Raw genomic sequence first — 12,316 nt, forward strand, 5'->3', positions numbered from 1 at the left:
AAATACATATATACATTTAAAACATGATTAAATAGCATTGTGTAGAGTGCAATCCATTTAAAACATTAAAACAATTTCCATAGAACATACGCAGTTAAAAACGTGATCATTTCCACGAGAAGAAAAATATTAAAATTAATCCAGGGCCAAAGATATACACATTACACCTCAAAGTACTATGATGGTAAAATAGATAATACTGAATCAGAAAGATGAGAGGCAGAGGACAAAAATTTGGACCTTGCAAACCACATTGAGAGAAGGAATTTAGCCATTACGAACACTATCAAAGGGGTAGTATCATATTTCAGAATTCTGAACACCTCCTTGTAGTCCCTGAGACCCCTAGACTTACATAACTGGATAATCCACTTTTTTCTTGCAATAATATATAAAGGGCAAAAGAGAACAACATGAAGCTCTGTTTCACAGATAGCAGAACATAGAGGGCACGAACTAACGGGATCTACAACATTGCACCATCTGTGAGTGAGATCTCTCAACGGAAGCGAACCGTGTCTGAACTGGATGTAAAGTTTCTTTGCCAAAGGTGGTTGGATAACGTCCAGGAAAACTTCAAACTGGGGACTACACTTAATATCCAGAAAGGTGTCAGTAAGCCTACCCAGGGAGGAATGGAATAGGATACCCTTCCTATAAGATTTCAAAACCTCCCGCAATGAATTCTTCGAGAGTGTACGGCAGGTCGCTTCCGGGGCGGACCATAAATTCCTCATCCCAATTAGGTTACAAAGGTTCTTTATGTAGGCAAGCCAAGGAATCTTATCCGATTTTCCCCTTGCCAAAATGTCACCAAGATCGTACCTGTAGCTTACCAACTCAGGCGTTGACCAAAGACGCCTCCAGAACTGAAGAGGACGGTTCCGGGCAATCTCTTCTATGGGGACCAGACCCAGATCCCATCTCAGAGGAATTAAAGGGGTGCTGACAGGTAGTTTCAACAATCTCCTGATAAAAGAATTCTCAATAGATGAGAGGGAAGCGGGGGTGGAATATCCCCATAATTCAGCACCATAAAGTGCTCCTCCTCTGGCTTGGGATTTATAGATTTCCATAGGGGGGCCCAAAGGTTTAAAAGAGGAGTTATTAGACACCTTCAGGATTCCCCCCACTGATTGGGCTAATCTCAAATTTGCCTTCGCCAAATGGGACCCCCAATTCATTTTATCATTAAGGGTCACCCCCAAATATTCAAACGTGGCAACCCTATCCAACTCAACCTCTCCCAGTTTAGGATGGGGGCAATTAAATGAATTAGAACCGAAAACCATAAATTTGGTCTTCGAAAGGTTCAGTTCCAGATCCCTGATTTTACAAAAGGAGCAAAAGGCCTCTAATGTACGCTGGATACCCATGTAAGATTGGGATAACAGGAGCGTATCATCAGCGAACATTAGGGCCGGGACCTTACGCCCCGCCAGTACAGGGGAGTCCAGGTTAGCGGAGCGCAGTAGATACTCAATCAGCCCATTGATGAAAAGGGAGAAAAGGGTGGGGGCCAGGACACAGCCCTGCCTCACACCCTTCTCTACCGGAAATGGCCCAGAGATTTCCCCGCTTCTCCCATATCTCACCCTTGCATAGGTGCCTGAGTGGAGGCGTTTGAATAAATGGCAAAGGTAGGGGGGGGCACCCATCTCTAGCAAGAGGGCCCAAAGTTTTTCCCTTTGCACCATATCAAAAGCGGACCGGAGGTCCACAAAGATCAGATACAAATTACCAGCACCCATGCTGACTGTCTTCCAATAGATCAAGAGTAATCTAAATAGTTGATCAATAGTAGAAACCTTGGCTCGGAACCCCGCCTGGAGGGAGGTTAAAATTTGTTGATCCTCCATCCAGAACTGCAGTCTGGATAAGAGGACTCGTGCGAACAGCTTCTGTAAAACATCAATCAGGCTTATGGGGCGGTAGTTGGCTGGATCCAGTGGGGAAGATTTTTTGTGGATGGGTATAATTTCTGCACCCAACCATGTGTCCGGTATTCTAAGGCCCTGCAAAATAGCATTAAAATATACACATATATAAGGGGCCCAGATTTTTACATCACTTCTGTAGAGATCACCGGGGATCTTGTCAAGCCCCGGAGCTTTCCCTACTGATAGGGAATTGAGGGCCAGTTCTATTTCTGGGAGGGAAAAGGGACTAGTCTCAATTTCTTCCTGACACAACAGGACCGTTGCAATATCAGTCCGTGACAAGCCTGCATCGGTGCCACCCGGGGGGTTACTGACCGAGAAGAGGGGTTGGAAATGGGCGAGCCAGACCTCCTCGCTGAGATTAGGAATAATTGCTGGGGTACTGGCAACCGTGCCCGTTCGGACAATGCTCCAAAACGCCCTCGAGTCACGGTCTACTAAAGCTTGGAGTAAATTTTGCCACCTTAGATCCTCCCACTCGGCTTTTGCTTCCTTGATCAGGTTTTTATAGGTGGCCCTAGCCGCCCGGATACTAGACGGGGTACCCTCCTTTACTTCTTTTAACAGGGCAGACTTAGCCTGCCTACAGGTACCATTGAACCAGTGCTCGGGCCTAGAAGGCCTTGGTTTTGAGGCAGTAGGGTTGTAGAAGAAGCTAGCCAAACTGCCAAGGAGATCCTTGTGGATGGTCTGGAGATCGAAAAGGCGGGACTGTGGGATGTCCCCGGCAGGGCTCAGGAGGTGGGAGACTGCTTCCAAGGAGCGGATCACAGTGCTATATATATCAGCAAGCTTTAGGTCATCAGACGCTACCCTTTCCCACCTGATCCGTCTGCCACCTGCCACTAGAACCAGATTCTCACTATGTAATGGTGATTGGGGCCTAGAGAATTCACTACCACCTAACTTGTTAATCAATTCCAGAGACAGTAGGTTGTGATCGCTATCGACCCGTGGAATAATAGAAAAGGCGGCCAAGTGGCCCCAGAATTCCACGTTCACCAAAACGTAGTCGATAGTCGAACAGCTCCCAGCTCTGTTAAAGGTGAAAGACCCCGGCACGTCCGGGCAGAGTCTACCATTGCAAGCCCGCAAGGAGTGTGCAATGGTAAGCCTATTAATCTCAAGGGCTAGAGGGGAAAGGCGTTTGGCCGGATAAGAGATAAGGTCTGGGATTAGATAGGTTTCATCCTCATCACAAGTGGGGGAGGGGATCCCAGGGAGGGGTTCGAAGTGACAATTGAGATCTGCGCCAATTAGTTTATGGGACGCGGGTGGAAGAGAATGTAAAACATCTTCCAGGGCGCCCAGGATCGACAGACCCAACTGAACCGGCTGGGGGCGCAAATACACATTTATTACTGCTAGCGAGTAGCTAGCAGGGAAAGTGAGTAGCAGGCATAGGATGTCAGGGGACTTTGGATCCAGTAACTTTACTGAGCACCCGAGGTGTGTTGCAACCCATACTACTAGCCCCCCTGAAGGTCTTCCTCTCGTCCCCTGGACTGCTGGGGCCGAAAACGATGCATAACCCACCCTCCGTGGTGTAGACCGTAGCCAGGTTTCTTGGAATATGCAGATGTCATATTTGTCCATTAGCTCTCCCCACTCAGGATCAGAGAGTTTGGACTCCAGACCGGCCACATTCCAAGACCCAACTAATGGTCTCCGGATGGGTATTCGGGGGGGGCTATCAACCGGAGGGGGGGAAGAGGGGGGGCTGTGGGGAGCAGAATGACGTGGGTACAGCAAATGCGCAAGTCCATTTATGTGGTCAAGCAGAAATTAAGGACCACGCATCTTAAATACATGCTACTATTCCCACCTAAACTGAAAGTCCTGCATACCAGGAAATTCCTCCTTTTAGAGAGCCCTGAAGGAGCTTGGGAGTGGGTGGAGGAATTTAAATTGTCACCTGCCTGGAGGGCAGCCCCAGGAGAGGGTGCATCACCTGAGACAGTCAGGAGTTGGCATGTGACAAGAGCCCCTGGTCTAAGTTGCAGGTGACATCGTCATACTAAATCCGAAAAGAGAGGTACAATCCCAGATGAGAAGGTGACTTCCTCAGATGCTAGTGAAGATGATACCTCACAAACCCTGAAAAACCCGATTTGACTGCTTGATTTTCGTTGCTCCGAGGGATCTGCACCCTCTACATCTGACTGCTCTACACATGACTGCAGGTTCGAAAGGGGCGATGTAAGGGGGGTGTTAGCTGAGGATGAGGATATCACTGGGGAGTACATGAGGTTACAAAAGGGGACTGAGGCTGTGGTCCTACACCCAGAGTATATTTACTTAGTTGATTGTTTGGGTGACAGATGCTTCCTGTTGCAAAGTGTAGGATGGGCTGGAGTGGGGGGATATATTGGGATCTTGTTGTTTGTTCAGCCTCTCTTCTTTGGATGCAATGCTTAGCATGAAAGGCATTGTAAAGACGTTGCACGACACCGGAGCAGAGAATAATGGGCACTAAGCTAATTTCCTGGAATGTAAATGGTCTCATTAATACACTGAAAAGGGAGCGATCCTTCAAAACATTCGGAATAGGGGTCCGGTCGCCATCTTGCTGTAGGAGACAAATCTCCTTGGTTCCAACTGCTCCTTCCTGGTACGAAATGGCTACACCAGAATATTCCGTGCAGGGCTCACTCCAAAATCCAGGGGATAGCTATCTTATTACATAATACCTCTCACATGGTTATAATGAGGTATTTGGCTGCTTTCTTTCAACACCCCACCCTTTAGGATGTTTGATCTTAGGATGTTGCATCTTGTGACCTAAACCCATGCCGTTCATTAGAAGCTCAGGACTCATTGTTTTCCCCGCTATCCTGCTGTCTACTTCATCTTCTTGATTGGGCTACATGTTTATTTTTACACTCTTTTGTCAATAGCATGTAATAATATGCACTGCAAAGTTCATGTACAGTTGTCTGTATTTCTCTCTGAAACACTCGAGGCCTGGTATACATTTTGGAAAACTTTGTAAATAAATAACTAGGATAAGATGATCATTGTTTTTCTACCAAATCAGCTGAATAGCGCGTGCAAATCAACAATGAGGGTTTCTTTCAAAAACTATGTTTCTAGGCCAATCTGGGGATTGTTAATAGTTTTTTCCCCATATTTTTACCCTATAAAAAAATCAAAAATCAAGCGTGTTATAATACAGCCCTTGAAATCATGTGGCTTCACTTCTTTAAAATACAACACAAACCATGCTCATAAATTGATGAAATGCCTTTGACTTTAAGGAAAGGATTAGTATTTTATTTGTTAACGATTATGGACTTGTCTATAACTGAAAGTAATTGTAATAGCTACACTGCGAAGTGAAAGACTTTTTTGTTAAGTACAGTAGCCAACATATTGTGACGCAATTAGCTGAAATGTTTGCCTTGTCAATGCTTAATCTGGCTATTAGTTTCTGCCGAAATATGCACATCATTTACTCACTGTTCCTTTAGTCCCATATTGTAAAACTCACCTTTCCATCTTTATCATAGGGCGAATCAAAGTTATCTAAAAATATCCTAAAAACTTGGTCTTCTGTCCACTCTCCATTCTGGTATTTTGGATGGTGCTTCGCATTATATACTCCCCTAAGGTCTTCGACTGTGACAATACCATCGCCAGTCCGGTCCAGCTTCCGAAAAGCTTGCGAAATGATCTCTTTTCTAGCATTCGACATTGGCGGCTGAAAAAGAATGTTTTGAAAAAAAAACCATCATGTTATTTCAGTTAAAGCCTCACCAAAAACGGATAGATAGCATGCATACGTAATAGATATTTCTTGAAAACATTTGCAGGGGAAACAGTCCATAAATCAAAAAGTGCCTAAACAGCGTAAAAATGTGCCTAAACAGCGTAAAATGTTTACATTAAGAACAACAACTTCGAAAACTTGTAAAAATATTTTATGAAGAAATCAACAAAATAATACATAGCAAGGAAATAGGATCTATGACAAGAAGGGTTAAAACCACACATGGGGATAACATCTTATCATATCTTAATGAGATACCCAGTTATAGATGACTTTTGCGAATTATTATAATAATTCTTAGTGGAAAAACAAAAAATGGCCTATCACTAAATAAAACTGTGCTATCAGTAGATAATACTTTCCCCTCAGTCCAGCATGGCACTGTCCTGTTAGCAGTAATAAGATATATTTTCAAAGCAAAGATCTTTACAGAGAAGGATTCAGACAATGGGCCCATATTTCTCAAGGTTTTGCATTGCCCTTGTGCCATGCAAGGGGACGCAAGAGCGATGCAAAACCTAAATGAGATTTATCAAGCCACGCAATGCCAACTTGAGAGGCCGTACATGGCTGGATAGTAACACAAGGCAGCGCAAATCGTTACTCTGCAGCAAGGAGGCGTGCAATGGGTGAAGCATGGGTGTTCCCATGTATCCAGCCTTGCGTTATTTCACATTCCCAGATTTACCAACACTTGTAGACCTGGGAATTCATCAGAATTGTACGTCTCCCGACCAGAGGCATAACAAGAAATGTCTTTATTTCTCCTCGTTGTTTCTTCTTTCTAAGAGTGCTGCATTTTGCAGCACACTTAGAAAGAGGAAAACGGGCCAGAGGATTGTTTTTATGCAGGAAGGTGCTCATTGTACTATGGTGTAAAGGTGCCAGTATTGGCACTAGGCAGCAGTTTGTGTGTCAGCTTAGGCAAAGAGCAGGAATGTTAAATATTGCGCTTTCCAGCCTTCTTCCTTTCACGCAGCCCAGTCAAGGAAGGTGGCTTGCCGTGTTGCCTTGCATAAAGTATTGAAAATAATGGCCTTTGTATGCAGGGGCCTGTCCAGCGAAAACCAACCCTACTTATAAAGTACTTCCCTACAAAGCAAAGTGTATAAATGTATGAATCACAAACATAAAACACCTTGACAAGTCAAACTTACTATGTAACAGAACATGAAACATTATGCTAAGTCCTATGCAATCTGCCTGCCCAACTATGAGGACCATGCTCAAGCTCCTCATTCGCTACCCCAATTTAATCTTACCTAGATGCAGGCCCCTCGTCTATGCTCTTTATACTCAATTGGCAACCCTTTGGAATACACATGCCAACAGGGCTCAGTTAAAAAACAAACAGTTGATCTTATCCCAATACTGGTTACACCCTGTTTTTATTATATTTAATACAAGGCATGTGCCTCATCAGGCTGACATCATGTGCATAGTCAACAAAGACAACAAATCCGGTTTCTTACTGGAGACTGTGGCCCTTGCTCCATGCAAGGCAACAAAAGCCCTTAAGTCAGATTTACTAAGCCATGCAAAGCCACCATGCGTGGCTCTGAGTGGCTTAGTAAATCTAGAGTAATGGGGGGCAGCGCAAGACGCTGCCTCCGTTACTCTGCATTGGGAAGACATTACATAGATTGAGTGTGGCTGCTGCCACGTATCCACCCATGGGTTTTGACACATTCAAAGATTTACAAAGGCTAGTAAACCTGGGAATGTGTCACAATTCTACGCCTTTCCAGGCGAAGTGTAACTAAGGAGAAATATTTATATTTCTCTTTGTTATTATCTCTATCTACGTGTGCTGCATTCTACAACACACACAGAAATAGGAAAAAGCCTCCGGGGATTGTTTTTGTGCAGGAAAGAGTCCCTTCCTGCACTAAAACAAACCTGGCTGTAATGCAGGCACACTTGCACCATGGCGCAACGGTGAATGAGTTGGTGCTTGGCAGGCACAAGCGCACCAGCACAGAGAGAGCACGAATAACGCACCAAGTGTCCTTGCTGTTCTGCACTGCGTCAAATCTTAGTAAATCTGGGCCTTAGTTCACTTGTGCCATGGTTAAAAGCCCTATTGCCGTTTAAGTTCAAGAGCCTCACTAAAATGATAGCATACCTTTGTCAGTGGTCCCAATAAAATGACCTCTTAGCATTTCAAAATCCACATTTGAGTGTTTTCATTTATGACGCCTGGCACTCTCTTCCTGTTCTGCTGTCCCTTAGGTGCCTTCAGAAGCCAGATCCTGGATTTGGCAGATACCACTCCTCTGTCCTCAGCGTTACCCAACTGTGCCACAGCAGGCGACTGTCACAAGTCCACCATTCAACATGGTAGAATTTGATACTGTACCTTTGGTCTTTTATTAAAGATTGTGCGTGCACAGCTGAAAGTTCTTCAAATGGTTTATTAGGTTCTCCGTGCTCCTGGGAATCACTCTCTGAACCAGAGTGTGTGTTTAAATGAACTAAGAAGCATCCCCATTAACGTGGGGTATGTCCCCTGGGCACTGGTTCATGATCCTCATGTGAGGTTTTATAAAGTTCAATGAAATAAATTCAAATAAAACAGTCTTTCAATAGTTTCCGAATTTGTATTTGTTTATATTGTTCATACACGGGAAATTATTCTTCATCTCCCATAATGCATCAATTGTACACCATAGTTTGTATGACTTTCAAATATCCCAATGCATTTCGGCCGCATCGGCCTTCATCTGGGGACAATCAAGAATGAATGGAGACAGTGCGTCTCAATATATAAGGACCACGGGGTCACAATGGAGAATGTATGCACAAGCCCGAGAGCTGTTGGTGTTGTTAGTTTCTTTTGCCATGTTGAACAACAGCGAGTCAAGCAACACAAAGGGGAAGAGGGAGTGCAAGCCAAGCAACACAATGGGGGATGAGTCAAGCCACGCAACATGGTATAGGTCAGAGGGCAGTTGGAGAGAATGTAAACTAGCTATATAATGGGGGTGCAAGTCAAGCAACACAAAGCTCGAAGGGGTGGAGGGCAGTTATATTAAAGCCCATGTACTAGCTGAGCCCCAACTCATCCTATCTCTCTTAGAAGACACCAACACCACCAAAAGTAATTTCAAAATAGGATGTCCAATGTAGCCAACTGGATGAGAGACAACTACCTCAAATTCAATGCTGACAAGACAGAATTACTAATATTCTGCAACAATCAATCACCCGAGGACTCTGCCTGGTGGCCCACATAGCTAGGCCGCACCCCCTCACCATGCGACCACGCAAGAAACCTGTGCTTCATCCTGGACACCAAACTCACCATGAGATATCAAATCAACGCTGCCACCTCCACCTGATTTGTCATACTTTGCATGCACAGATAAAATGTGAAAACGCTCCCTACTGATACCAGAAAGACTCTCACCAGGCCCTCATTACAAGCAGACTGGACTACGGCAAAAATCTCTACTACGGCATTTCCACCTCCTACTACATAAGCCGCAAACCATGCAAAATGGCACAGCCAGACTAATCCTCAAATGTCCTCGCTGCATGCACATCACACCTTACCTCCAAAATCTACACTGGCTCCCCACTGAAAACGCTGCCAATTCAAGATGCTCACCAATGCCTATAAGGTACTTCAACCACCGTCTAGCCTTACAACACATAACCAGGAATGTAAATGCTACTTACCAGTATGCATCTGTTCTTGGCATGTAGAGCTGCTACATTTATAAGTTAGCATAGATCGCCGCCTAGTGTTGGGTCCGGATGGTTGCACTTTGTTGTTGTCCTGGAAGAGTCTTTTTGTAGTATCGCGATAGGTGACTCCTCCCCTGGACGACAGTGCGCATGGGCATCCTCCTCCATCTTCAGATTGTTTTTTCGCCGTTGGTGGCAAAGATGGAGTAAGTAAGGAAAGTATAGAGGGATGTCCATGTAAATGTATCTAATTAAGATTATGCTGAAACTGTCACTGGAACCAGGGAGGAGGGAGGGATTATAAATGCAGCAGCTCTACATGCCAAGAACAGATGCATACTGGTAAGTAGCATTTACAGTTCGAGGCATGTGAGCTGCTGAATTTATAAGTTAGCATAGACTGTATAGCAGTATCTCCTCTATTGGTGGTTACCAGTGTCAGTTGCAACAGTTTGAAAAAGCGTTTTAAGTACAGCCTGGCCTACTGCAGCTTGCTGCTTGGCTTGCACATCAACACAGTAGTGTTTAGTGAAGGTGTGTATGGTAGACCATGTTGCTGCCTTACAGATTTCTTCTATTGGGATGTTCCCTAGGAATGCCATAGATGCCCCCATCTTCCTAGTAGAGTGTGCTTTTGGAGGAACTGTTAATGTTCTTTTAGCTTTGTGATAGCAAATTTGAATGCATTTCACTATCCATCTAGCAATTCCTATCTTTGATATTGCATTACCCTTGTGTGGTGGTGCAAAAGCTACAAACAATTGTTTGGTTTTCCTGAAGGATTTTGTTCTGTCTATATAATACAGTAGTGCACGTCTAACATCTAGTGTGTGTAGTGCTCTTTCAGCTACTGTTTGTGGCTTTTAGAAGAATACAGGTAATTCTATTGATTGGTTCATGTGAAAGGTCGATATTACTTTAGGTAAAAATTTTGGATTTGTTCTGAGGACTACTTTGTTGTTGTGTATTTGCAGGAATGGTTCCTGTATTGTTAAGGCTTACAATTCACTTACTCTTTTAAGTGAAGTAATCGCAATAAGAAAAGCCACTTTCCATGTTAAGAATTGTATCTCACATGAATGCAATGGTTCGAAGGGTGGTCCCATGAGTCTTGTTAAAACTATGTTTAAATTCCACTGTGGAGCAGGTGGAATTTTAGGTGGGATTACCATTTTTAAGCCCTCTATGAAGGCTTTAATAGCTGGTATCTTGAATAGAGACAGGTGATGTCTGTTTTGCAGGTAGGCTGCAATAGCCGCTAGATGTAACCGTATAGATGTATATGCAAGGTTACATGTATGTAGATGTAGCAAATAGCAAATCAAATTTTGTATGGAAGCATCTAGAGGATTTATGTTGTTGTTTTTACAGTATATCACAAATCTCTTCCATTTAGCTGCGTAGCAGGCTCTGGTAGTGGGGCGTCTAGCCTCTCTAATTATATTCATACATTCTGGAGGCAGTTTAAGGTATCCAAATTCTAGGATTTCAGGAGCCAAATCGCTAGGTTCATTTGTGCTGGGTCTGGATGCCTTATCTCTCCATGGTTCTGTGAAAGGAGTGTTGGAGTTAGTTGTAGTCTTTGATGTGGGACTACTGATAGTTCCAGAAGCGTTGTGTACCAAGGTTGTCTTGCCCATGTGGGCGCAACTAGAATCATTTTTAGTGATTCTTGTGCGAGCTTGCGTACCACTAATGGAATCATTGGTGTTGGGGGAAAAGCGTACGCAAATCTGCCTGACCAGCTCATCCATATCGCATTGCCTTCCGACTGAGGGTGCGGGAATCTGGCGGCGAAGGAGGGGCATTTTGCGTTCTCGTGTGTGGCAAAGAGATCTATCTCTGGATGTCCCCATTGTTGGAAGAACGGTTGCAGTACCTGTGGATGAATTTCCCACTCGTGTACTTGTTGACTGTATCTGCTTAAAAGATCTGCTAGTTGGTTTTGTGTTCCTGGGAGATGTTCCGCTAGGAGGTAAATGTTCTGAGGAATGGCCCATTTCCAAATGCTCTGTGCTAGACGAGAGAGTTGTGGAGAGTGTGTCCCCCCTGTTTTTGTATATAATACATCGCTGTGATATTGTCCGTTCGGATTAATACCACTTTGTTGACTATATGTTTCTGGAATGCTTTTAGTGCCAGGAATATTGCCAGGAGTTCTAGATAATTGATATGGAATTTCTTTTGTTCCTGTGACCAAAGTCCTTGAACAGTGTGTTGAAGTAGATGGGCTCCCCACCCTGTCTGTGATGCGTCTGCTGTTAACTGAATTTGTGGAACTGGCTCTTGGAACAGTCGCCCCTTGGAAATGTTGTTTGTGTTCCACCACTACAGAGAGTGATGCGTGCGACTGTCTACCAACACTAGGTTGTTTAATTGTCCCTGAGCTTGGTTCCACTGACGTGCTAGGCACTCTTGAAGGGGACGCATTCGCAGACGAGCATATGGAACTATAAATATGCATGAGGCCATCATGCCTATCAGTTGCATAAACACTCTGGCTGTGAGTGAGTGTTGTGGTTGAAATCTTTGTAGTAGTGATTTTATACTGGCAACCCTGACTGGGTTTGGGTAAGCTCTGCCTTTGGTTGTGTCTATTGTTGCCCCTAAGTACTGTTGTACGTGGGAGGGTTGTAGATGGGATTTGAGGTAGTTTATAGTGAACCCTAGATGGTGTAAGAGGTGAATAGTCCTGTTGATATGGCTTGCACACTGTTTGTATGTGTTTGCCTTTATTAGCCAATCGTCCAGATAGGGGTACAAATGTATGTGCTCCCTTCTGAGTTGTGCTGCTACTACTGCCAAGCACTTGGTAAATTCCCTTGGTGCTGTTGTGACTCCGAAGGGTAGTACTTTGAATTGATAATGTTTGCCTTCCACTGTGAATCTGAGATATTTCCTGTGTGCTGGATGTATT

General features: G+C 44.3%; 1 protein-coding gene across 2 annotated transcripts in view; it reads right to left on the bottom strand.

Annotated features, from left to right (window-relative positions):
* The window catches only part of CAPSL (calcyphosine like), a 171,837-nt gene that overhangs the window by 48,670 nt on the left and 110,851 nt on the right, over positions 1–12,316 (bottom strand). For both annotated transcript variants that reach the window (XM_085631014.1, XM_085631006.1), the window contains exon 4: positions 5,431–5,640. In XM_085631014.1, coding sequence (XP_085487140.1) covers positions 5,431–5,640 — 210 coding nt within the window. The remainder of the gene's footprint in view (positions 1–5,430; positions 5,641–12,316) is intronic.

Source organism: Triturus cristatus, chromosome 2_1 (genome assembly GCF_964204655.1).
Source record: "Triturus cristatus chromosome 2_1, aTriCri1.1, whole genome shotgun sequence".
Classification (NCBI taxonomy): domain Eukaryota; kingdom Metazoa; phylum Chordata; class Amphibia; order Caudata; family Salamandridae; genus Triturus; species Triturus cristatus.